The sequence below is a fragment of the Plectropomus leopardus genome, chromosome 10 (genome assembly GCF_008729295.1).
Source record: "Plectropomus leopardus isolate mb chromosome 10, YSFRI_Pleo_2.0, whole genome shotgun sequence".
NCBI lineage: Eukaryota > Metazoa > Chordata > Actinopteri > Perciformes > Serranidae > Plectropomus > Plectropomus leopardus.
Genome location: NC_056472.1, coordinates 29,776,883 through 29,804,045, shown reverse-complemented (window position 1 = coordinate 29,804,045; position 27,163 = coordinate 29,776,883). Strand labels below are relative to the sequence as shown.

General features: G+C 39.1%; 2 protein-coding genes across 2 annotated transcripts in view; both read left to right on the top strand.

Moving 5' to 3' along the window:
* The first annotated feature begins 138 nt into the window (after nucleotides 1-138).
* Nucleotides 139-17,392, top strand: ttf2 (transcription termination factor, RNA polymerase II). The gene is made up of 22 exons (XM_042495099.1): nucleotides 139-194; nucleotides 441-546; nucleotides 1,485-1,571; nucleotides 1,718-1,787; nucleotides 2,524-3,363; nucleotides 4,167-4,287; nucleotides 5,326-5,508; nucleotides 5,884-6,041; nucleotides 6,264-6,345; nucleotides 6,716-6,841; nucleotides 7,531-7,681; nucleotides 8,297-8,590; nucleotides 9,817-9,970; nucleotides 10,148-10,239; nucleotides 10,775-10,860; nucleotides 12,182-12,324; nucleotides 12,456-12,629; nucleotides 12,904-12,962; nucleotides 14,206-14,359; nucleotides 14,767-14,849; nucleotides 15,194-15,268; nucleotides 15,587-17,392. The coding sequence occupies exons 1-22, from the start codon at nucleotides 167-169 to the stop codon at nucleotides 15,729-15,731; spliced, it is 3,411 nt and encodes a 1,136-aa protein (XP_042351033.1). The 5' UTR covers nucleotides 139-166; the 3' UTR covers nucleotides 15,732-17,392.
* A 1,247-nt stretch (nucleotides 17,393-18,639) lies between these two features.
* The window catches only part of mphosph8 (M-phase phosphoprotein 8), a 34,861-nt gene continuing 26,337 nt past the window's right edge, over nucleotides 18,640-27,163 (top strand). The window contains exons 1-3 of the mRNA XM_042495282.1: nucleotides 18,640-18,862; nucleotides 22,834-22,995; nucleotides 24,168-25,202. Coding sequence (XP_042351216.1) covers nucleotides 18,758-18,862; nucleotides 22,834-22,995; nucleotides 24,168-25,202 — 1,302 coding nt within the window. The 5' untranslated portion in view covers nucleotides 18,640-18,757. The remainder of the gene's footprint in view (nucleotides 18,863-22,833; nucleotides 22,996-24,167; nucleotides 25,203-27,163) is intronic.

Sequence of the window (27,163 nt, the reverse complement as noted above, 5' to 3'; positions counted from 1 at the left end):
TATATTTACTTTTACGGCAAACATAAGTGATTATAATTACCGCATTTGTGCGTCAACTTTTATTCTGATATTTGTACACCGGATGTGTTATTTGACTGCTGTGATTGGTCGATATGAAACGATCAAATGTTCCTCTAACTGAAACTGAACTGAAAGTGTCAGGACGATGGAGAAAATTTTATGCGATGTTCACGGTAAGTCGTCATAAAATCATTGGTTCGGTAATAGTTTATAATAAAATATAATATATATGAATGTGTTTAGTCTCCAGAACTCATATTTACACTGTTTTAATGTGCGTGACAAGGCAGTTTCTGTCAGTGGTCGGTTTAACTTTTGAATGTGCTAAATGACGAAAGCCTTTTTCTAAGCGTTTATGTTGCTAGCTCGCGTTGACAGGATGATTTGCTAAATATCTCGCTTTTCATGTTTCCATACAGGCAGCGTGTGTATGTTAAAAACCGGCGTTAAAGATGGACCAAGTAAAGGCAAAAGCTTCTACGTCTGCGTTGACAAGCAAGGCTGTGATTTCACTCATGTGGCCAGGTATTCACACATCACCGTGGGGCAGATTAAATATTTCCACACTGATGTCCAGTTTCTAATATGTGAGGCGAAGTTAGAGAGGATGTGTAAAAAGGGACATTAATCCACGTTTATACAAATGTAAATGCACCCGAGTTAGCTGGGAGCTCATTTTCATCTGTAGTCCCTTGCCTAGATAAAAAGGCACATAATGTAGTTCAACATGCACAAGTTAAGAATATACGACATAATTTAACGATAAAAATGGATAAAATTCAAATAACAGATGATGCTGGCACAGTGTGAGTATAGTCATTTATAAATCAGGTAAAAGTGACATGATGATAAATCCTCATTGTTGTGGAAAAAAATGAAATATGTATAAAACAATTCTGTACTTTTAAAAAAAGAGATGCTGTGGTGGATGAGGTACCTCAGAGACGTATTTGAGTGAAAGTACAAATATCTTACCAAAAAAATGACTTTGGTAGAATTTAAAGTCACCTATTGAAAAACTCTTAAAGTGTGTGATAATAACTGTAATGAAGTATCAAAAGTAAATGCACTTGACTACTGAAAATGAAAGTAAATGCTGGTATAAGAAAAAAGTGGTCATGATTTTGAGAATTATGAAGTTTATTTTTCATAACGTAAACACTGATTTAAAATGGTACATTTGCCTACACTTGGAAAAAAAATAAAATTAAAATTAAAATCCACTTTTTCCCTCCCTCCCATATATACTTTTTGAACTTTTCCTTGTTAAATAATGTTGGTTCAGTTGAGCACAAATTCAGTACCTCATTAAATCAAATGAAGGAGGTGTGCTTGTGTTGGAGTGGAATGGCTGCCATACATGATTTAAGAAAACATTTAAGTGGTCTCTTGTTTTTTTCCCAATTCTGTATATACAGTATATTCCTGTTTTTGATCTGCATTATCATTATCATGTCCTCCAGCGTCTCGCCGTCCCACTGCCTCCAACATGAAGACTCGATCGTGGAGCTCCAAGCTCTCACCTTCAGTCTACAGCAACAAAGCCACAGGTGGGTGTGCAGATTTTTTTATAGCCCAAAGAAACAAAACAAGTCATGAAAAGGCATTCTTGTTTCACTTTTAGATTAGGCACTTAAACAAGACATTTGTCTCAAGGTGACTGCTGATTGGATTAAGCGCATTCTCCTTTTTCCAGGTTGTACTACAGGTGTGTTTTGGGTAAAAAAACAGGTCAGAGGTGGTGTGGAAGCGTGCCTTGGACTGTGGTAAGACAGCACCGGTCACACGACCCCTTTAACATCCAGCACTTTTATGTCTTCAGATATCAGTTATCACACGCTCATGTTCAGAACTTTATGTTGAAATCACGTCATGACCCCAGTGCTTCTGAAAATATTAAATATGTTTGTGTCAGGCAAGATATTTGGCTAAAGTTAAAACTGGTCACAAAAGAAGTCTACATTTGGGTTTTAAAGGGATAGTTTGGCTCTTTTGAAGAGGTACTGATCTTAGTCAGTGTGTTACATACAGCAGATGGCAGCTTGCGCACTTAATTTTGGAGAAGCAGCTGGAGTGCAGACACAGAAGCTAAGCAATGTACCACTGTTGGCAGTACCAAAACGTATTTTAGCCACCTAAAAAATCACTGTCAGATTGAGTGTATGCTATAATTAGAATACTTTTACCACTTAACCTTTCTGTCAGACAGCGACATCCGACAGGGAACTCATGACTCAGCTCTCACAGAGCTTTCTTAGTGGCTTCCACAGTAGTACATTGCTTAGCTTTCATATCACCACTCCAACCTGCTTCTCCAAACTGGGAGCCGACCGGCGTCTACTGTAGGTAACACACTGACTATGGATAAGTATCTCATACAACTACTTACTCACTTAAAAACATTTAGCAATCCTTTTAAGTCCCTGACCATACAATCACGACATCCACAGTTTGAGTCCAGCCAGTACTCGTTTTTAAAATGTTTGTTTTCCATCATTGCAGCCAGAGAAAGAAAAGAGAAACCCTCTGTCTGACACACAGCTGCAGCCCTCTGGCCTGCCGCCTGTCCGAAACCCCTTCAAAGCCCCTGCCAAGACGGACAAGGACTCTGAGTGGAGACGGATGCAGCATGGTGAAGGCGACGAGGAAAGCAAGGAGAAAGACAGCGAGGCGAACCACAAGGCTGCAGGAAGAGAGAGCTGTCAGAAAGAGAATGTGGAGAGTGCAAAAGTAAAAGATGACGACAAAGGGAAGCCGGATTCATCTGATTTTTACCGAGGCAAACAACTTCCACTGGGGATGAAGTTAAAGAAGAGAGTCTCAGATGAGGAGAGAAGCAGTCCCAAAGCTAACGGTGAGGAAAAAACTACAGAGAAGGTGCAAGACAAGACTGAAGAGAACCGCACCGAGCAGGGAGAAGCTGAAAACACTACTTCTACCTCCAGTGTCAAGACTGTCAAACCTGTGAAAATAAATCAAACCTCACAGAATCCTCAAAGGGATTCGCCGCAACAACCAAGCAAGGATGACACCTCTCCGGTAAAACAAACTGGCGATACTGTGAAAGAGAGCAACTCTAAATCTGTACTCAGTAGTAACACCAGAGACTCGATATCGACCAAACCATCACAGTCAGAGTCCAGTCAAACCAAAATCAACCAAGACGACGACGACGACGATGTTGTGGTGGTGTCAGTGAAACCTGCCACTCAGAAAACTCCCCCTGTGTCAGCTGTGCAAAAGACGCTGACCGACTTCGCTGGGTTCCAACCGGCTTCACAGGTCAAAGGTCAGCAGAACGGGCTGCACAGCCTGCTCACTGCTCAGCTCAAACAGAAAAAGGTGAGCAAGTGACCGACATGACTGGCTGTTTAGACAGATTTTGATAGGCATGCATGTCATGTGCCACAGGTTCTTTTTAGAGTTGGCTCATGATAATAATAATAATAATAATATAATAATAATAATAATAATAATAATAATAATAATAATAATTATTATTATTATTATTATTATTTATTATTATTTATTATTATTATTATATTGAAGACAGAAAAAGGTTCATAGCAGATATATAAAAAAAACAGACATTAGTCTACATAAAAAATGACAACAGACACAATAAATATCTATAATACTATGATAATAATAAAAATGATGGTAATTCTAATGATAACAATAATTATGATAATAATAATAATTATTATTATTTCATTATTATTATTATTTAGTACAGACAGAAAAAGTTACATAGCATACTACATAAAAACAGACAATCTATATACAAAATACAATAGACACAATACATACCTATAAGTAATAATAATAATATTAGTTATAATTGTTAGTATTCTTTTATTAAAGATTTAGAAAAAGGTCCGTAACATACTACATAAAATCAGACATTAGACTGTATACAAAAATAAAATAGACACAATGAGTACTTTACAAAAGTAGGAACCACACAACACTACATGCCGGAAATATTATAAAATTCAAGAGACTGCACCCACAGACTAACTGGAGCACCAGTAGCTCCACAGTCTGGATGAAAACCTGCACGAGCTCCACCAACATCATCATCTTCTCTATGTATCTGTTTTGATCTGTATATCAGTCCTCACACTTTATTGCTTCCTGTGAAGGCGACTCTGTCTGTGGTGAACGTGGCGGCTCTGCCAGACAAAGGGGAGAGGTTGAGGACTCAGGTGAAAGAGCTGGAGGACGCGCTGGAGTCTCTGAGTCTCACTGCTGCTTCTCAGCCTGGTAACTCACTCACTTCACAGCACAGATAGTTTATAATGGCAGTATTTATAACGTCTGTTTGCAGCATAATTAATGTGCTCGCTTGTAGTTTATCTTTATCTACCGTCAGTTTCTCACAAGTGCCCGACTCGCAACTCTCAACAGAGATAAGAAGCAGGCGAGAAAGCTCATTTCTTAGCTACTACCTCCATCAACTCTGGAAGAAAAAGAAACGTGTTCGATTCTTTTTTGAGTTGCTAGATTTACAAGCCCAATGTGGCATTTTTCTTGCCCCGGGCAGTCTTTATTTGAGCCCTGAATAAGAACATGCTGTACTTTAAATACAGTGAAACACAACAATAAAGGTAAAAGAGCCTGATTTAGAAATGATTGCTAAAAGTACAGAGATGAAGAATGACAAATGAGAACAAAGTGCAAGAGAAACAAGGTTCCTGCAGATCCCCAAAAAGCCTCAAAGGGCATTGAATTAATTAATCATAAAATAAGGCCTTAATTGGTATTAAAATGTCTTAAATAAATCTTTCAAAAGTCTTAAAATGCTGAGGAATTGAAAGTAGGATTTTTTGAATTGCTTTTTTTTCTGACGTTGCATCGTAAAATCTCAAAATAATTGGCAACATCTATTTAAAAAAATACTGAATCCATATTCTTAAACGTTTAATGGATATTAAAGCAGTGGATTAATCCCATTACAGGGTAAGACACACAAAATCCAAAATAAAAATCATCAATAAATGCTCCGTATTCTTACCAGATCTAACTTTACCAGTGGACCAAAAATTTAATGTTTTATGTTACAGTAAACATTTGGGCAAATTGTTCTTAACTCAGTGTAAAAAAAAAAAAAAGTTGGTTCATGGTTCTTTTTTTTTAATTTACTTGATTATTTTTTATTTATTTATTTTCCAGTTTGGATTATTGTAAAATTATTTTTCATCCTGACTAACATTAAAAAGTCTTAAAAAGAAAACGGTTTAGTTTACATGTGTTTCAATCTCTCATTGACCACTAAAACTGCAATGTATGAATCATTTTCAGGGTCTCAGGATGGAGATAACAGCAAAGATGCCAGTCTGGGTAGCAGCGAGGTTAACCCTTTCAGCCGGCAGGGAGGCACCATCCTGCTGCCCGCCCCCCCAGCTCCGAGCCATTCCCAGCACCAGGCCTCCAGCAGCTCCTTGGGGCTCCAGCTGAGCCAGGGATACACTCAGATGTATGGAGGTAAGCTGAACGGTGAAATGAAGAATGAGAAATGTTGAGCTTTGTATTCATTTTATTTATTTAATTTGTATTTTTAACAGAACAGAACATTCCTTCACAAAGAAATACACAAAAGACAAAAATAAAATTACAAATAAAACAATTAAGTATAAATCTATACATACATTTACACACACAAACTTATACACATGTACACACATACAAGATTAAGACACTGAAATTGTTTCGGGTGTCTTAGACTTTTTAGATTTTTCTCAAGCAGTTGTGTGTTTGAATCTAAAATCTGACTATTTTGCTCCAGATTCATTTTCTCTTTTATTGCATTTATTTGTCTTTAATGTAAACACCCTAACTTTCAGTGTTTCTCGTTTCCAGCAAACCCACAGGTCCAGGCCTTTTACGGCGGCAGGATGACTGAGGACCGTCTGCTGGCGGTGAAAAACGCCACCTCCGAGGCCATCGACCATCTCCACAAATCCTTGGACTCCTGCCCCGACAGCGAGACCGAGGCTCCAGACCCCAAAGGCATCAAGGTTAGACACTCCACCAGTTTTTCCTCAGTCCTTCACTCAAAATATCTGACAACACTAATGACATTATGACAAAACTTCAGAGATTTATGTATTTATTGTTGTAATTTGAAGTTTTTAAATTAAAAAAAATAATTAACCATGAATGTGCACACACATGTCCTCTTTTTGATTGGTCCTTAATGTTACTTTAATAACATTGTCTTCTTGTGATTGGCTGGTCAGGTGTCGCTCCTGGCCCATCAGAGGAGAGCTTTGGCCTGGCTGCTCTGGAGAGAAGCCCAGAATCCCTGCGGAGGAATCCTCGGTACGTTCACCTTTTTTCGTTTGTTTTTTTAGGTTCTCTCTTAAAAGCAGTGAAGACTGATACGAAATCCTGACGAAAAGTGTAAGATGGAGATGTTTAAATTTTTGAAAATAATTTGTGAAAATAAGTCTGTTAGGTCTATTTGCTCTCACAACACATAAAGACAAAAAAATCAAACTTATTATTATGAAATTATGAAATGAAGACTCTCCTGTGAAGGGTTTTCAAATTTAATGTGATCAGAATATCGCAAACCATTTACCTCCAGTGAAAAGAAAACTTCTTTTGGTGTGTCAGAGAGGCTTTAAATCATGATTAGTATTTCTTCATTGTTTCTTCCTCTTGTTCTTCCCCTTTTTTTGGGCTGCAGCGGATGACATGGGTCTGGGAAAAACCCTGACCATGATTGCTCTCATACTGGCCAAGAAGGTGAAGGCAAAAGCGGAGGAAGAGAAAGAGGGGGAGAAAAAGGAGGAGAGCTGGATCTCCAAAACTGGTAATTAGAATCTTCTTTCATTATGTCGGTTTGGTTTATTGAATAAAGCAATGTAGTTATTACCTTCAATGCATGTCATAGTTAAAGATGAGGTGTGTCAGATTTAAAGGGATTTAGTGGCGTCTACCAGTGAGGATTGAAGATTGACAACAGCTGAAACTTCCTTCAGTGTTCATTGTTCATGTTTTATTAACAGGAACTGAATTATCCACAGAGGTCTCCTCCTCTGCAAAATAAACAGATCCTGAGATGTAAACCGCTAGAGCCCTGTTAAAGAAAATCTTTTTTTTGTTTTTTTTCTGGCACTGCTTGTCACAGAGGGGCTGCTAACTGTGGCAGCAGACGTGAAAACACAAATGTTCCTGTCTAGAGCCAGTGTTTGTTTGGTTTGTCCATTCTGGGCTACTGTAGAGACATAGTGGTGCAACATGTCAATCTCCGTGGAGAAGGACTTACTCCTTATGTTAATTTAAACTGCTCATTTTAAGGCAACGAAAGCACAATTATTCTTATTTTCAAGTGATTATACACTTAAGAAAACATACTTCTTATATTATATTCCATTTCTGCCAAAATAACCCACTAAATTTTACACACTGGACCTATAAAGTACATAAGACTAGGGTTTTTGTCTGACTTCTGGAGTTGATTCAGTTTTCAAGTTTTGTTTCGTTTGTTTGTTGGTGCAGACTCCAGACTCGTGGTCTCTAAAGGCACTCTGATCATCTGTCCTGCCTCTCTGATCCACCACTGGAAGAGGGAGATTGAAAGACACGTGAAGACCGGCAGGCTGTCTGTGTACTTGTACCACGGCCCAAACCGTGAGAAAAGCTCCAGAGTGTGAGGGAACCGTGCACACATTCACACAAACACACTGCTGTCTGTTTTCTGCACTCTAAAGTGCAGTCTACCAAAGTCTGCCTGAATTTGGCACTCTCACTTTGGATTTTTTTGGCTTGGTTCTTGAAAAGGTACTTAGAAATTGAAGGAGTAAAAATAAAGCCATGAAACTTGTTAGAAAAATGTTTTAAACCAGGAAGCAGATGCTTGCAGTCATTTTTAATTATTTAATTAATTTAATGCCGTACGTGCAGTAGGAGCCGCGTCCTGCTCTGCGCTCTTATATTTCCCGCTTTTTTTGTTCTTTGCCAATCACAGGCCTTAACTGAATAAAAACAACCAGCTAATTAAATTTAAAAAGGTGGCCCTGGTAGCATGTGTTTGCTCTCTTTATAAAGCTGTGCAATTCTATTGCAAAAAAAGGTTGTGGAGGAAACAATGTCAGCCTTGAAGAAAAAAATGAGAGCTAGAAAAAGCACTTTAAATTCCTTGAATTTGACTCTGTATTAACCCTGGAAAAACACATCAGGAGCACAGTTAAGTTGTACTCAGGTACATTGTTTACTGCCACACACACAGTCAAACTGAGTGAATCATTTTCTGCTGGTCTCTCAGGCTGGCGGATCACGATGTGGTGGTGACCACATACAGTTTGGTCTCGAAGGAGATCCCAGTCCAGAAGGAGGACGGTGAGAAACTCGGCAAAGATACTGATACTTCTCAGCCATCGCGCTCTGCTCCTCTTCTGCGAGTGTCCTGGGCGCGGGTGGTTCTGGACGAAGCCCACAACATCAAAAACCCCAAAGTGCAGACCTCCATAGCCGTCTGTCAGCTGAAGGCTCGGGCCCGCTGGGCTGTCACCGGCACACCCATCCAGAACAACCTGCTGGACATGTTCTCACTGCTCAAGTAAGAACGCACTGAATACAACTACTTTAGCCACCAGACTTGAATACATGAGGCACAGATGCAGCGTGACACGTCTGCGGAGACGCAGAGCTTGTCCACTGCAGCTACTACACTGACGACAAAAGCCAGTGCTAAACTGCGCGGGCGTCGTACTGCTCCTCTTATGTGCAGCTTGTCTTTTTTTCCCCTCTATGTGCGACTTCCTGTAAGGTTGGGGGCTAACACCCCATTTTTTAAATGTTGGTCGTGACCCTTTTTATTTCTTTTTTTACCATTCTTTGTCCCCTCTCTAAATTCGAATGTCTTGCGGGTCCATGAACGCAGCACAGGCAGAGCCCTTTATAGGTTCTTTTTTTATCTTCAGCATCAGTTTCAGGGTGAATAATTGGGGGTGAAAGATAATAAAGAGAAGGGCAGCTACTGCAGAAGGAGTAAAAGCAAACTTTTAGACCCTGCAGAATGAACAGTCAAGCTCCACTTTCAATGCATCTGCTGCTCCGTCTGTGCCCAGAGTATGATCTGCACTCCCAACAGTGTGGTGCTATAAATAACTCAACAGTATATATGTTTCAGTAGCACTTCTAATGAGCAGTCCAGCTCCAAAAACAGAAAATCTGTTTCTGACTATAGATGTTTTATAAATGAATGTGTGATAAATCCTAATACTGTGGAAAAAAAACTGTTTAAAAATGATTATCATGAATACCTCATTGTACCAGAGGCATTGTGATGCAGCAGAGCAACCTTTTGGGAGGTTTTTAAAATTCATAATAAATGCATCTTTCAAATCCACGCAGCCTGCTGTTGAAACAATCCAGTTAATTAATTCAGGACCAGTTAATATAGCCGACGCTTAAAAACTCTGCATAAACAACCGCATCATCACTGAGTAAAACTCAACACACACAGTAAAGCTGGCAGAAACCACATTTTACAGAGACAAAGTCTGTGTATCGCGTAAAGAAAAACAAAACCTCCACCCTGCCTACACCCCGTGTCGCTTCTGTGCCCCTTGTATTTCATCTGTGAGTCAACATTTCTCACATTGCATTAAGAATCACTGATGAGTGCAAAGATGTTTTCCCCCTGATCGTGCTCAGGAAATTATTCAGACCCTGAAGAGGTTTTTGGAAACTATACCAACATGCATCTTCACTGCGGTGAAGTGAAGTCAGTGAAGATTTTTTGTCAGAATGAGATTTTGTTCATTCCCCGGCTGTCTTCAGGTTTCTGCGTTGTTCTCCGTTCGATGAGTACAAACTGTGGAAAGCTCAGGTGGACAACGGCTCAAAAAGAGGCAGAGAGAGACTCAACATCCTGACGAGGAGTCTGCTGCTGCGACGAACTAAAGACCAGCTGGACTCCACGGGAAAACCACTGGTAGGGACACGCACACACCTTTGACTTCAGTCTTTATGAAAACTCTTGATTTAGGACACGTTTTATGAAGGCCACAAACTTTGTCTTTGATTTTGTCTACAACTGAAGTTTTGATTAATTGCAGCATCCACACATTGACTCTTGATCCTGTCTGAAGGGAAATGTTGAATGTTTCAGGTGTCTCTTCCTGATCGATCCTGCGAGGTGCATCGGCTCAAACTGTCCGAGGACGAACAGGCCGTGTATGATGTGGTCTTTGCACAATCAAGGTAATACACTACTTGTCTGATTTTTTTAATTTAACAAACTACTCATGAGAAAACAGACCCAGTATCCTTTTTTTACTGTTTTTTTTTTTTTTTTTTTTTTTGGTTAGGAAGGTTTCAAGCTGAGCAGCCCTGATAAAAGAAAAATCTAGCTAGTCTAAAACTAAAAATTCAAGGAAACACAGGACCATCCTCCAGTTCCCTGTTTCATGAATATTTTAAAGAAAACATTTGGCATTAATAATATGTTGTTATTATAAGTTAACTTTAAATTTCTTAATGTTGTGTTTTCCTTTTCCTCACAACTTGGGATATTTCCTGCACAACTTTCTTTGACCTCGGGATGTTTTCATTAAAGGCATTGAAGTTTCTAGGAAATAAAATTAAGGACTAATCAATGCTCACAGGTACACTATTCTCACTTTGCTCACAACGTCTCCTAAGAGATGAGGAGCTGTTTAGTCCTCCTGGACGCAGCAGACAGATGAATAAATGAATATTAAGTGACACTGGAAGGTCATCCGTTCTTTTCTTCTAGATCTACTCTGCAGAGCTACTTGAAGAGACACGAAGAAAAGGATTTGAAAAAGGGAAATGCTTCCAGTTCCAATCCCTTTGACAAAGGTGAGATATCAGCTGTTTTTTATCATCCTCAGAAAACAGACCATGCCATCAATCCTGCCCCAATTATAGCGTTTATAGAGATGTGACTATATGAAATTATACCAGTGTCTCAGTCCAGTCAAACATTGTGAGCACTGGAAAATATTTTTTTGCAAGCACACAAATTATATTTTGTCATCACACAAAGAATCATTTAAGTGGAGTAACAGCTAATCTGAATCTCAGAGTAACGTCTGATCTGGTTGTTGATTTCTAGTCTCATGATGAGAGCAGGATGACACTTTTGACATTTTCCAGTGTGTAAATTAGTGTTGTCGCAATCCTGGAATTTTTTACTTTGACACCTTGAAAATGTGGGAACTGCATTATGCTGCCTGTCAAACTGCTGCTAGATCAGTTTACAACATGTTTTTTTTTCTCTTTACCCGCCATTGACAAGATTTTATGTCAATCTGTGTTTTTTCTGTAGTGTAGGAGACACTGTTACGGATATTATGCAATAAAACAACATTTCCATGTCCAAAAACAAACGAACGACCCGATCTAAGGTCCCAGGCAGGGTGACGGGAGGGGAAGACTACTAACATGCCGACTGCATCGCTATTCAGCGGCTTTTCAGACCCTCTCAGTGTGGTTGTTTAAAAAAAAAAAGAAAGAAACATTTAGCAACTTATTTACAAGAAGGACATATACTGTCCAGGGCCTTTGGCATAGGCGATATAGGAGGTCGCTTAGAGCGCCACACACTGGAGGGGCGTCGCGCTAAAAAAAACAAAAAAAACGGGCCGCTCCACTCTCTTTCTCCGCTGGTGTCCGTTTCGCTCTCATTCTCCGCTGGTGTTACAGTAACTGCTGAACACCGCTGTAAGCGGCCGCCGTCTCTCCCCTCCGTCCTTCTGCTACGTGTGTGTAATGGGGACATGATGAGAGGACATGATAAGAGGACATGATGAGAGGACACGCTGGCCACGGTTTGAGTTCAGGTGTAGTGAGTTTCCAGCTCAGTTACCTGAAAGAATAAACTGATATCTGATGTTTGACTCCTTCCATCAACAAGCAGAACAACATGTAAATCTGCAGAGATCACAACAAAGCCGTTACTTAGGGACGGTTCTGTAGCTGCTGCTTCCTGACATTCTGTATGTTCCTCTCTATATTTCCACTAGAACTCATACTGAATATTATTTTTAGCATTATTTTTGTACAATTCAAGGTGACACAAGAAGAGAAGAGATTAAAAAAAAGTGTGTGTGTGTGTGTGTGTGTGTGTGTGTGTGTCTGTCTGTCTGTCTGTCTGTCTGTCTGTCTGTCTTCCCCCCAGTGGCCCAGGAGTTTGGTATGTCCCAGGCTGACCCTGTTATGTCGAGTTCCCAGCAGCCTCAGCAGGCGTCCAGCACCGTCCACATCCTGTCCTTGCTGCTGCGCCTCAGACAGTGCTGCTGTCACCTGTCACTTCTTAAGAAGGTACACGCGTGCTCTTGTCTTTTATCTAAAAGCTCACACATGCTTTTACACACACACACACACACACACACACACACACAACAACTGCACAGTACGCACAAGTACTGATGTCCTTCTTTGTCTCCGCTCAGACTCTGGACACGTCGGAGCTGCAGGGTGATGGGATCGTCTTGTCTCTGGAGGAGCAGCTCAATGCTCTGTCTCTCTCCTCCAGCCCCTCGCCATCACAACCCAGAGACACCGTGGCCCTCAACGGCACTCGCTTCCCCTCACAGCTGTTTGAGGACACCAGTGAGAGCACAAAGGTGGGTATCCGTTATGCTCAGAATCCTAATATCACAATTACTTCCTGAATGTGAGAATATGAGGCTTTTTTATATTTGCTGCAATTACAAAAACTACTCTGTCTGTTCTGGATATGACCATTCAAAAGATCAAAGACAACAAAAGATAGGGGTGTTTAATGTTTTACAACATATCGAAGTCTACATCTGCTGGTGCAAAATATTTCTTTTTTTCTGTATCACTGGTGTTATTTTATCACAAAAACAAACTAATACTTCTACCTCAATTTTCCAGATTTCTGCCATCATCACTGAGCTGAAAGCAATCAGACAGAACGGTGCTGATCAGAAAAGGTAAAACATTCGGTATTTTAGTTTGAGGTTCTTTTTTTTTCATTCATCATTCAACACATTGTTTTGGCAGACAAAAGCACCTGCCAAATAACGTAAATAGCAAATCAATCTACCCACAAGATCCACTCAGAGGCTGTTCTTGAGTGTCACGCAGTCGTATTCACCGTTTTCGTGAAAATGTTGACATCCAGATTTCCATAGAGGGTCGATCAATCTAATTTAATGTAGATATGCTTAATTTAGCTTACCATAATATCAGTACCCTACAGCTATTAACGTTACGATGTAATGGGCTATCGTCATTTTTTGGTTAATTCCATGAGTGTGTTGAAACAGCGTAGCAGCGCTGACGGTGAGCTTTGACAAAATCACGCAGGAATTTGCAGCCTTAAGAGCTGCAGGTCCTTGGAGGCTCACAGCTTTATGACTAGGGGCTAAATAATCTAACACAATGTGGATAAAACATTAGATCCTTTTAGTTTAACCAGAAACAGCCCCCATCGCCAAACCCACCAGACTCCAAAAACCTGAACCAGCATATTTTCACATCTAACTCAACCGAACCAGAGCTGTCAATTGTTGTAACAGCGAAAAGTCGACGAAGATGCTTTCTTTGAATTTTGTTTCTCTCACCTTTGAATGGAGTATGTTTTATTACTATCATCAAAGAAATGTTTAATTCAATTGAGTCTGGTTGGTTTGACGATGGCGATTTTAGAGCCGTTCCTGGTCAAATGAAACAGGATCTTACGTTTTAACAAAAAGGTCTACCTTTGACAAAATAATGGAACGAATCCCTACAGAAACCTATAAAAACAATCCGAGCCTGTCAGAGGCCAAAATGATGTTTTGTGGACATAAACTGACGGTGCAAACACGCCCTGAATGCTTACAATCCAGCCTGTACCCGCTCTCCCCAGATGGTGGACCTTTTTTATTAAATGTTGTTTCTATTCATAACTTGGACACAAAACATGGTAAATTGGGGTCAAGGTTGAAAAACTACCTTTTTAATGTTATTTTAGTTTTTTGACTTCAGCATGGTGTGTGACGCTTTGTGAGCTTTTGAAGAACTTCTTCATCTCCTGAGGATGATCTTCTGTTCTTGTCCTAAATATTCATCTTCCTCACACATCTGCACACCTAATTTTTGAATCGACCTATGCATTAGTTTCACCTGTGAACTACGGATCTCTGTCACATGCGTGATTCTCACGGTGTCTCGTCTTCTGGTGATGTGTAGCGTGATCGTGTCTCAGTGGACCAGCATGCTCAGCATCGTTGCAGTTCACCTGCAGCAGATGGGCCTGAGACACGCTGTCATCGACGGGTCTGTTAACCCCCGGCGCCGCATGGACCTGGTGGAAGAATTCAACACTAACCCTGACGGACCGCAGGTAAAACTCAACAAAAACTCTCAGCCCCAAACACAAATCACACGACTAGAACGACTTTTACATTCATTAGCAAGTATATCAACAGAGGTTTAATCACCAGACAACAATTAAACTTCAGACTAAAGTATTTCCTGTTGCTTGTTGGTTTTTATACATCAGAAATTATGATGGGTACCCATGTGTTTTGTTTTTTTTCCCAAATGTATAAAAACATGAATAGATGTGCCTTTTCTCCCATTGTTTTGCCACAATATGTTTAGGTCAATAGTTTTCTAGAGAGAGCCCCCACGCTGCTGCTTTGTTTTCAGGGCTGGACTGTAACCAGTGTTACGTTTGATGAACTCATTGTGAGTAAATGTGTGTATATACTGTATGTATCTCTTTATTTTTCTGTTTTTGTGTTAAAGGTGATGCTGGTTTCTCTTTGTGCTGGAGGAGTTGGACTCAATCTGATTGGTGGAAACCACCTTTTTCTCATTGACATGCACTGGTGAGACGCACACTGAATCACACAAAACCAAAGGAGTCTGATTGCTGGTGTTAACTTTCTTCTGCTAGATGCTGCCAGCTGTATATTCAGCACGTCTTTTGTCTGAGATACTGTTGTTTTTAACATTTGGTGCTTTTTTGTGGTGGCGGTGGCTAACTACGCACATTTAAGATGGAGGAAAGTTTACCACAGTTCATCTACAAAAACCACCCACGTTGTTTTCATACAGAGCTGGTTGAAAATCAGCAAAGTATTCCTTTAAGGTTTGGGGGAAAAATGTTGGTTTTGGGTTTGGTGAATAGCTTTCTGACAGAAAGGACTTTCTGACCCCTGAATACTGACAGGAACCCAGCTTTGGAGGATCAGGCCTGTGACCGAATCTACAGAGTAGGACAAAGTAAAGATGTCACCATCCACAGGTAATGAGTGTGTGTGTGTGTGTGTGTGTGTGTGTGTGTTGTGTGTTGTAGATACTATTATTTGAGTACCTAAAAAAGTGATATTTAAGTCCTATCTATTATTATTATTATCGTTATTATTATTATTAAAATACATTCAAAGTTGCTCAAAGCAGAAATCCAGTTAAAATTCATGTTCATGTCATGTCGGCAACAACAAACCTACAAGAAAAACAGGAAAACTGTTTATTCTGAGCGATATGGCTCACAGGCATTTATGTGTTATAAGTTGGTGTACATGTGTTAGTAAGCAGTTTTTGTTTTTGTGTGTGTTTCCAGGTTTGTGTGTGACGGCACAGTGGAGGAGAAGATCTCTACACTGCAGGCGAAGAAGAAGGAGCTGGCCCAGAATGTGCTGTCGGGGACGGGCAGCACCTTCTCCAAACTCTCGCTGGCTGATCTCAGAATCATCTTTGGTGTCTGAGATGGGAGCGAATCATCAGTTACAACACCAGACACACTACATTCAAAATTCAGGGTATATAAGTGTGAAAAATCCTGAAATAACTTAATAAGACCAAGATAGTAACATAAATCTAAGATGCTGGAGAGGTGTTTATCCACCATGTTTCTTCCTCTATTAGCTGAATCCAGAATAAACTGTATATAAAGATGGATGACGCGTCCCCACTTACACACCTCCATGCAAAAGTGAAGCCAAAACATCCCGGATAAAACCGCTGTTATTTTGCGCTCGTGATGTCATTTGGAGTCAGAGTCTGTGCTGTTACGATCACCCGTCCAACCAGTTGAGAGCAGCGCTTCTGAACACACGCACACACATTTGCACACACAACTGTCAATCATGGCATCAAATACCCCGTTTATAGAATTCAATCATACATATTGAAATATCCGCTGTCATCTTGTGCCGGTGGCATTTTTGGAGCTGGAGTCTTGGCAGTAACAGGGGGAGTTTCTACAAAAAACACCTGTCCAATCAATCACAAGCAGCCCCATTGAATGCAAGCACACAGATTAGCACACACAGCTGTCAATCATGACGGAAAGTTATCAGATTTTGTTAAAATCTGATAACTTATTAAAACTGAACTTTTCATAAAAACGAGCACTTGATAAAACATCAGGGTGATGAGAATCTTTGAGGTAAATTTATTTAGCGTTTACTTTAAGTTTTTAGGTTGGCTCATGTCCCACTCACTAACACAGAGGGGGCAGGGTTCATGACCTATACCGCAGCCAGACACCAGGGGGCGATCCAGATGTTTTAGCCTCACTTTAGTCATCCATCTTTATATACAGTCTGTATCTGCATCTGAACTGCTGAAAATTTTACTGGACTCAGTGTGCCTTCACATTTTATTGCAGTTTACTTTTCTCTCTCTAACGGTCTTTTCATTTCATAACTTTTAGTAGCCTTTTATTAACAGAGACAAACTTTATCAAAGTAATACTAATTTCTAATAGTGCACTCAATGGAATTAAGAATATACAAATATTCCTTTTTATTTGTGTCACCTGATGGACTTTTATTTTATTTAAAGCTCTTCAATTTTTTTGATAAGGTGTATTGTTTTTGTATATGTGTTGATTTGATTGTTTGAATAAATTCAGTATGACGTCCTTTACTTTTAAAAAAAAAAAAAAAAAATTCTTGCCAATTTTTGGTCCATGTCTTGTTAAGTTGCTCTGTGAAGTTCCCTCTATGTTTTTTTTTTTTTTTTTAGAGAAACCAAAGCAATTTGAACACTAAAGACTGGCACAATATAGCTATTTGATTTGTGGATGTAATATATTCAGAATACAACCTGGCCACAAATAGTTTAATTTATTTAGTTATACGGGCAAAACACTGCATATTTTGAGTTAGATCTGTGTGTTTAAATATAGCAGAATGTGTGAGTGAGAACATATTAAACTATGTTAAAGTTTGAATCTGCATTAGTGTTTTATATCAGATTTATGTCTTGATTTGTTGCTGTGGCGGCTCGCCCTGTGCAGTCCACCATGTTTTCATCGCTCCTCAGAGGGTCGTTTAATGTCCATGCTGCATTTGGAAACGTCGGAACTTTTGGTTTCGCTGTGTCAAAAAACGACAACCAAGAGTTCAGTAACAAACCATATGTCGGGAATTATTAAAAAGAAGAAAGTTGGTCGAAAATTGGTGGTGTTTTTGTTGTCTTTAAATATTTGGTGTTTTAGAATCAGAAATACTTTATTTGGAGAAATTGTTCATTACAGTCGCTCTGGTGCCAAGAATAGAGAATTATAGATATAGTAGAAATAAGTACAAGCACAAAGTATGTAAACATAAAAATGCAGTAATATTAAAATCAATGTTAGTCCTAGTATGTAAAATATTTAAAATGATAATGTGTATAATGTGCTAAGTGTATTAAGTGTTTTAACAATGTGCCATATGCTACAATTCAATGTGTAAAAACATATTTAAAGTTAGAAATGTGTGTGTGATGCTACAGTGTAAAACACAAAATGTAAGAATTACAGTAAGAACTGGCCGTATGTACTTATATATACAGTATGTGTAACTTATGTTAAATATATGTTAAAGAGTTGGAGGAATATTGCACATTGGAATAACTGCACAGCGCAGGGACACTCACCTTGTTTCGTTTGGGGGCCACTTTTAGAAAATGACAGGTGGCCAGGGGCCAGTCAGCTCCCTACATGTTTATAGGATTTTAGGATATTTTTACGATTTTAGGATGTTTCTAGGATTTCAGAACATTTTTAATATTTTAATATGTTTCTACGATTGTAGGACATTTCCCAGATTTTAAAACATTCTTAGAATTTTAGGACATTTCCAGGATTTAAAAACGTTCCTAGGATTTTAGGACATTTTTAAGATTTTGGGATATTTCTACGAGTTTGGGACGTTTCTTTTGGCCACTATGGGCTCAGGACCTCTGTGGGGGATCCTCCACTGGCACTTTTTTGATCAACAAGTTCTGTTTTGATGCTGTTTTATGCACCTTATGTACAAAAAACATCTCCCAGTGTGAGTTACTTTATTTTAATGTGAATTATGAAAATGGTTTGGGGGGCCCGCGGCATCCTATAGGGGGCCAATGGCTGGAGTGTGGCTGGAGTTGAATTATTGCACCAGTTATAGCAGTTAAGGCAGAAAGTATTATTAAGTATATAAGTAAGTAGTAAGTATAAAGTAAATATCTGCATCATTTTAGTCACGTGGTTAATGCTGCGTATCGCAAAGAACAGATTCCGTGTAAAAGCTTGTACAAAAACAATAAAAACCGTAATGGTTCATAAGAAACGGCAAAATCGGAGTTTGTGTGCAGCTCGTGAACGCAGCATCGTAAGAGCGGGCGGTAGCAGCTCGAGCCGCAGAGCTCGTGCAGTAACGGCCAGGTACGCGAGCGTCCTGCCTCCGTGAACACGCAGCCACCGCGGCCTTAACGAGCGCTGGACCGAAAAAATAGCTGATTTTTTCGCAAACCCGCAGCCATGGCGGCTGAGACGGAGAAGGTCGAGCCCGCGGACAGCGAGCAGGAGGAGGAGGTGGAGGATGTGTACGAAGTGGAGCGGATCATTGACATGCGGGTGGAGGAGGTAAAGCTAGCTAACTAGCTACAAGCAAACATGGCTGGCGCTGCCTTCACTGTACTCTCACGACGCATAGCCCACATACAGCCGAGCCCCGACACTTTCCGTTACTTACACGCTTTTCCACTGTGTGCTTCACGTGCATTTTGGTGCATTAAATTGCGCTTGTGCTACTCGGTGAAATGCGCTCACTGTTTTTGTGACTGTTGGTCCACACACAGCGTTAGCATCATTTTTTATTAGCACAACTTCCCCCATGATGTCCGCTCGCCTCTCCCCTGCTGGGGCCAAGGACGGACGCCTTGCAAGCTTGCAGTTATTTTCATCATGGGTGTGCATGCACAGTGGCATAGACTAATACTAAACTAACCCGGGAATTATCGTACTCTCGTTGCGCAAAACTGAGATTGGGGTAGTAAAATTTCCGAGCGGTAAACACAGCCAGACAGAGTACGCCAGTGATACTCAATTATGGCCCGCGGGTCAAATCTGGCCCCCGATAGAGTGCCGGGTGGTCCCCCAACGATTTTCTAAATCACAATAGAAATAAATTGACTCACACTGGGGATTGTTTTTGTACTTTTAGTATATATATAAGGTGCAAGAGTGCATAAAAAGCTTAAAAACAGCTTGTTTCTTAAAGTGCCAGTAAAACTAGTAGCCAGTACTGTACAAATCTTCGCTGAAAGGTGTATATGCTGTAAATAGTCTTGAGAACTTTATATTTTAGATTTAATATTTTGTTATATTTGTATATTTTCTGTTTGAGCTGCTGTGACAAATGAATCTCCCCAGTGTAGGATCAATAAAGTTTATTTTATCTTAACTTATCTTTTCTTAGAGGATCCCCCACACCCGTGACAGAGGTCCTGGCTAAGCCCCTAATTTCACAAAATCCTAGAAAAGTACGAAAATCCTATAAATGTGCTAAAATCTGATAAATGACTTAAAATCTTACAAACGTCCTAAGATTCTTGAAATGTCCTGAAATCCTTTAAATGTTCCCAAATCTTAGAAATGTCACAGACTTTTAAAATGTTGAGAGGGAATATAACTTGTAAGTAAATGTTATTGTGCAAAAGGTGCAATATTTGCCTACAAAATGTAGTGTTTTAAAAGTAGAAAGTGAAGTGTAAGTACCTCAGAAATTTTACTTGCTGACAGTACTTGAGTAAATGTACTTTGTTACATTCCACCACAGCTAGTAACCAACTGATGTTACAACATATGTTCAATTAATATTTGATTTCTGTATACACCCTACTGAGTAACTGCAATTCCTGTTTTTCCTGAACTGTGAAGAATAAAAGATTTTAACTCAGTCATTAATAGTTAATTACATTTTTTATCAGGACTTGCGACATGTGAAAGCTTGCATCATTATAGTGCTAAACAGAATAAAAATATATGTGTAATTAAATAATTCTAGTCTGTTTATTTGAGGATTACATTTTTGGTAGTCGCTGAATGATTATGTGCAGATGTTTTCTTGAAACTGTATCAACATGACATTAGTAGTAATTTAAATCATGTTATGGGGTGTTACAGCTCTGTTGTTGGTGACTACACAGTTGATTTTACTCCCTTTGAGCTCTTTGTTTATGTTTTTGCAATAGTAATTCATCCCACTGCTTTTTGTCATGTTGTGTTTACAAAGTCATGTTTTTATCACAAGGCGGTGACACATTTTCACACTAAAATGTTAACTAGCTCTCCCCGTGAGAGTACTTTTGTGTGTATGAGTGGAGGTGGGTTGGAGGGTGGTGTTTGTTTTTTCCTCAAGTGCCACGGCCTTTTTTTTTTTTTAACTTTGAATTACTCTTAACTTTACCTGCTTTTACATCAGATAAACTGAGTTAGCATTTGTGAATTCATGCTGGAAAAGAAACATTTGTCATGACTGCTCTTACGTGGAGTGGCAACTTGGCAGAAAGGAGAGATCACTACTCAGAGTTTTGAAACACTGTATCCAACTCAACAAAATTGCATTGATTTTCCAGTTAAAAGTAGAACTGATAAATGAATCAAACTCCATAGCAGAAGAGTAAGCTATTTTCAAGTCAGAAACACGTTCATTGCTGCATCATTTGTGCCCCCAAAAAACATTCTCAAAGCAGCATCGCTTAACAAACTCTGAATTGTAGCACATTTCTTGTACATAATATGAACTTAATTAATGCCAATTTAGTTAAATCAGAATTATATTCCAAACCAATTAGGCTTTTAACCAAACATTGCCAGAAACTGAACCTAAAAGTTTCTTTAACATGCTATAATTTGCGTTTCCACCACATTAAAAGAGCCAAAAAAGTTGAGGCAAATTGAGTCTATAATGGATTAAAAAGCAACTGCTTTGTAGAGAGACTTGAGGGGCCGCTATGAGGTGCAGGAAGAGGTTCACATGGTCGAGGGGGTAGCCGAGCTTATACGATCCCCAGCGAGTTATTAACACAATTGGCTCACCGCCGGCCTCGGATTATAAAGAGTCTCCAGAGAGGCTCTCGGGGTTTGTACCACCTGTGCAGAAAACCGGAGGAACATCAAGCAGAGGGAAACAAACTCAGTGAGGATGTAAGGTTGGCCTTACAGCTGGCAGCCTTATGTGAAGATAAAGCCCTTAAATATACTGTTAAATGTTGGTGCAGCCAGTAAAAAGGACACTCAAAGCCTACATGTCCGTCAGGATGTGAGGAAAACAGAAGGTGCACTGAAGCAGAAATTAATATCTGTTAATGACGCAAGGGGCACTGGCAGTCTATTAAAAAAAATCTGTTAAAATAATATTTTTATAAATATTTCTGAAGTTACATCTAAGATGCATATGTGCTGTATAATAGAAAGACTTTTCTATCGATATGTGTTCTGTCGTTGTTGTAATTACTGTTTTTATATCTGCAAAAACACATTTCACTTGGAGAATATTAGCTTTTAACTATTCGTTTGCGTGCCCTCGACTCCCAGTGTAAGCCACTTTAAAATGCAACTCTTCATAAAAATCCATAAAATCCTAAATATTTCATTTAAAAAAAATCTATCTAGTAACCAGCGATAGAACAATTCTTATGCTCAAGAAAGAGTAGAAATACTAGAGTGTTAAAATACCCTGTGACAAGTAAAAGTCCTGCATTGAGACTCTTGTTAAAGTAAAAGTACAAAAGTATTGGCATCAAAATATACTCAAAGTACCAAAATTAAAAGTACTCATTGTGCAGAATGGATGCATTTCAGAAAAAAATATTGATTATATTGTTGGATTATAATCAGTGATGTATTAATGGGTTTTAATGCATTTGTTTACTGGTTGGTAGATTTGTCTATAATAATACAATCTGATTTATTTTAATACATTTAAGCTGCAAAGTATCCAAGGCTGTCAGATATTTTGGTGTAGTAAAACTTGTGATATTGCCTCCAAAGTGTTAAGTAGAAGCTGAAAGTAAAGAGCAGGTGCCTGAAAATATTATTAATGGTAAATACTTGAGGAAATATGATTATGGTCATGAATCTTTTTTTTAAATTTTAAATCTCCCTAAAAGCTCTTCTCTCTGTGAAATGATGTTAAGTAACTAACTCACTTATAATTAACTTTAACTCTTCATTTTTTAATCAGTTACTACAAAGTGGATAAAGGGGGGTGGACATTGTTTAGCTTAGTCTTGTCTTGACTTCTGAGTCATTTATTAACGTACACTTAGGAATCGACTTTTTTAACTTTTTCCTGTGTGTGTGAAACTCAAGTGTTTTGCTTGTCCTGCTTAGGGAAATCTTGCTGTCTAGTACAGTGAATCAAATTTTCTAAAAACAACCAGTGACCAAAGAGAAGAAATCCATTCCAAATACTGTAATTGTTAATTTTATCGAATCTGTCAGCCGTGTTTGCATGAAATAGTCGGCAGTTACTCTGACAGCTACCAGCCACGGCGTCAGGCTGATGTGAAGTAATGCTGCAGCTTCATACCTCCTGTCTCTGTTTTCAGGGTGAGGTGCTCTACAGAGTCCGTTGGAAGAACTACTGTTCGGATGATGACACCTGGGAGCCAGAGGCCCATTTGGAGGACTGTCGAGAGGTCCTCTTAGCCTTCAAGAAGTCCATGGCTGAGATCAAGGCCAAGAAGGAGGCAGAAGCCAAAAAGAGTGTGGTAAGTCTCAAGTGACGAAATACTAATGATACTGTGTTCACCAGAACCATAATACTGGTGTAGTGCAGCCTTTAAGACGTACAGTTTTGGCTCCTACTCGCTGCAGCTTGTTAAAATGACCAGCTGGTTTTTTTTTGGTTGGTTAAAAAACTCATCGTGGGTGCCAGTGAGTGGTGCTTTGTTTTGGCTTGACTCAAAATTATCCCCTCGAGCCCCATTAATGAATATCAGTATTATAAAAATAACATTTCAATCTTCTTGAAAATATTCATGTATTCATTTGTATTGCATCTATACAAAAAGTAAATGTAAAAATATACATTTCTTACAAAATTAATATAAATAGCAATAAAGTTACACACCCTTTAACCTATATATATTGATATAAATATGCATATTTACAATTTGATACATCAGTAAAATATATTAGTATGTCAGATATGAATACAGATATACTCATATATCCATACAAAATATAAATACATGTAGTATTTTATATTGTCATATATTTTAACATATTCATCTATTCATATTGAAAAAATAGATTCAAGGTACTACAAGTATATAATACAGTTATTGAGACTACGCTTATCCATGCAAAACCCAGATGGCAGCCACCTCTGCCAATATTGAAACAATTAGTTTTATACTTAATTACACTTTTTACTATTAAAAATAAACCCACTGTCCCCATACAATAACACCTTTTTTTTAACTACATACTGTTCAAAGACGATTCTTAAGTTTTTTCATAGTTATCAGGTCATACTAATCCCATACAGCTTGGAGAAATTAAAGATGCGTATCAAACAAAACTTGGTGTTTCAGGAGATTAAAGGAGCTCAGTGGGATTTTCTTGTGGAAAAAAAACAAAAGTATAAAGTCTTCGCATTTCCCTCTTTACATAGAACATTTATAAAGCCAGTTTCTAAAGTTTTTTGTTTATATCCATGTTTACGAGCTTCCAGTCGTCCTCCGTGTTTTTGTGGGCACATTGCTGCATATCTTGGCGTGATACTGCCGCCTGTGGATCAATTTAATAATGTGACACCATTAGTTGGACTTTTTATCGTAGCTGCTTGAACTTCATAGGCAACTTCAAGCCAGAAATCTCAGAAGAAAATGGTATATGATTTTAAAATGTCACATTTTTTGTCTTGTTCTCTTGTTAGAAACTGCTGCCCACAAAAAGTGATGTGTTCGATGCTGACTCAGAGAGCGACAGTGACAAAGACCGTCCGACTGATGCACCCGTCAAGAAGAAGAAGAAAAAAAAGACAAAAATCCGGGAAGAGGAAGAAGAGGATGAGCCACCTTCGAAAGAGAAAAAGAAGAAGAAGAAAGACAAACGGAAGGAGGATTTCAGGCCTCTACCGGCACCAGAGACGGATGAAGAAGAGGAGAGACCCCCGACTCCTTCCTCTCCTCCCAAGGAGAAAAAGACTGATTTAAAAAAGCGGCTGGTTGACTCTGAAGAAGAGGACGATGAGCCCGTTCCCTCCAAAAAACACAAGAAGGAAAAGGGAAAAGAGGGAGGAAAGCATAAGAAAGAAAAAAGAGAGGAGGGGAAGAAAAAGAAAGGAAAGAAGGAAAGGAAGATTGAAACCTCTGAGGATGAGGCTACTGCACCTTTGGAAGACGAACCGACGAGCGACGGGCAGTCGGAGTCCCAAATGGACGATTCTACGTCAACTGATAATGCGCCAAAGTCCGCCGAAAAAGCACGTTTGGACGACAAGTCCAAGCAAAAGAAGGGGAAGTGGGAGGTAAAGCTGCAGGGCCTCATACATGACAAAAAGAGCAAAAAGACAGAAGCCGCCCAGAAAGAAAGCAGCCTCCAAAAATTAAAGAGCCTCACCTCTAAAGTCAAAGAGGACGCTGCCCTTCACTCAGACTCCAGTGACAGCTCCACCCTGCACAAGAAAGCAAAGAGCAAAGGGCAGGACAGCACGTCGGCACCACCCAAAGTCCCGTCTTCTTCCACGTCCTCCTCGTCATCCTCGTCGTCTGTCACCGCAGCTGGCAGCACAAAGGTTAAGGAGGATGAGGTGCCTAAAGAGGAGGTTTTGGGACCAAAGGACGCCACGGGCTCCACAAACCTGTTTGAGAAATTCCTGTTGAACTGTGAAGCCAAGGACCGCGCCCCCCGCAGGCCGCCGGTGCATCAGCCCCCGCCAGAGAAGGTGGTCATTAGCAAACCCACAAAGGTACAGTTTTAGTGCTGTGTTCATATTTCCATTGCTTTTCATCTTATGATGTAAATATTGGAGTTGAAAATGGGATATGTTTGTTTAACTTTCCCAAAAAAGCAAAAAAGTCATTTTTTCCCTTTTAACTAAAAGTGGACATGTCCATTCACAAAGCAAGGCTGCTTGACTGTGGCAAAAAAAAAAAAAAAATCACAATAATTCGGTCATTATAAAGATCACGATTATTGAATGCAATTATTCATTGAATTTAGAAAAAATGTGAATTTATTGAATTCTAAAAAAAAAAAAAAAAAACAAATTCTTTTAATAATTAAAAAATTAAATTAAAAAAATATCTCTTGAGCTTTTAATGTAATTCATCTGTAGGTGGCTGTTAGAACAAAATTCTTTCTGTAACAGGTAAGGCACTCAGGTAGTGGCATATTGTCAATAAAAAAAAGGGAATTTAAAAAAAAAAAAACAAACATCAGTGATCTCCATCATAAGACTCAAGCACTTGACCATATGCTTTAATTCAGCATTCTGTATGACGTACAGCATGTGTGAGTTTGGTCAGATGTCAGCAGCCATTAACACTCAATAGCATCAGCAAATACCTTGGTACAGTTCGAATCTTAGATAGATATACTTTATTGATCTCAAAACTGAGAAATTGGGGTGTAGCAGCGCCATGCAGTAAGAACAAAGAGAATAAAGAGCAAACAATATTAATAGAATATAAAAGGAATACGCTTAAAAAAAACCTAGAAACTAAGAGACTATACATATATACAAGTGTAAAGTGCGGAAGTTATTGACACATTTGGGTGATTCTGTTGTAAATTCAGTGTTTTCAGCCATCCTGAGACACCTGCCTCGTAACTTAATAACAGCTTAACAGGCTGCACCTGCAGTGGCTGCTGTGGCTGTGGGTTATTTTATATAAAGTAAGTCACGAGTGTGTCTGAAAAGTCTTAATTTTGCAAGAAAGTCACCAAATCAGCCACACTGAGCACACCGCTCTTAAGGAAAGGGATTCGCTGGATTTATAACAAAAACTAAAACGACAGCGTCATTGCGAAACAAAAAACAGCATGATAATTGTTACATCTTAATCATCTTGTTTTCATAATCTTTGGCAGCCAAAAAAGTATTTAATTATCAAAATTGATCACTGAATTAAGCATCTGTCTAGGTCTATGAGAATGTTATTTATACTGTTTTTAAAATGTATTTCATGTTGCACTGCACCTACGTTCTTCTCTAAACCGTGTAACGCAGTTCTTGGGATTAGTAATATTGTGTACAGATACAAATAGCACTCAGCTGCTGCTGATCAGAGATGATGCTCTGTTGTCCTTCATGTGTCCGTACAGAAAAGGTTCCTCTCAGCCTAACTACATGCTTCTGCATCTCTTGACCAAAATACTTCACATGTACTTTATCTTTCTGGCCAGCACAAAACCAACCTGCTAAACAGCATAGCTTATATGCTAGGTTTAAACTCCAGTTTTTCAAAGTTTTTTGCAAATGAGTCAGGATTTACACAACATGATTCAAGTGACCCAATTCTGATTTTTTTACTCTCATGTTGCACAGAGCAGACAACAAATTAGAAATTGGCATCAAGACTTGTAGTGTAAATCCAGCCTAAGATGTAACATCAGTCCTTGATTTGTGAGCCTTTATCCTTGATCCACTTTGGTTAAACGTGTAATAATACTTATTCCGCACATGCAAAGTTTCACAGACCTCCTGGCAGAAAGTGCAGAAAATGCCTGCATCTACTGTTAAGACATTGGTAATATCAGTTAAGCATGAATACAATGCTGCATGTGGTTTCTTCCCATTGTAACACGCTTGTTGGGAATTTGCTAAACAAACCACAATGACTTTATATTTCCAGAATAAGCTAAACTTCTGATAAATGGTAAACAAAATGTATTCAGCAGCTGAATTTCAATGTTTGGTGGACCCCG

Excerpts from the sequence above, each read along its gene's own strand:
- ttf2 (XM_042495099.1), top strand. The coding sequence starts at position 167 with ATGGAGAAAATTTTATGCGATGTTCACG. Across the intron at positions 1,572-1,717 it reads CTACAGCAACAAAGCCACAG|GTTGTACTACAGGTGTGTTT; the intron begins GTGGGTGTGCAG and ends TCCTTTTTCCAG. Across the intron at positions 12,630-12,903 it reads ACACCAGTGAGAGCACAAAG|ATTTCTGCCATCATCACTGA; the intron begins GTGGGTATCCGT and ends TCAATTTTCCAG.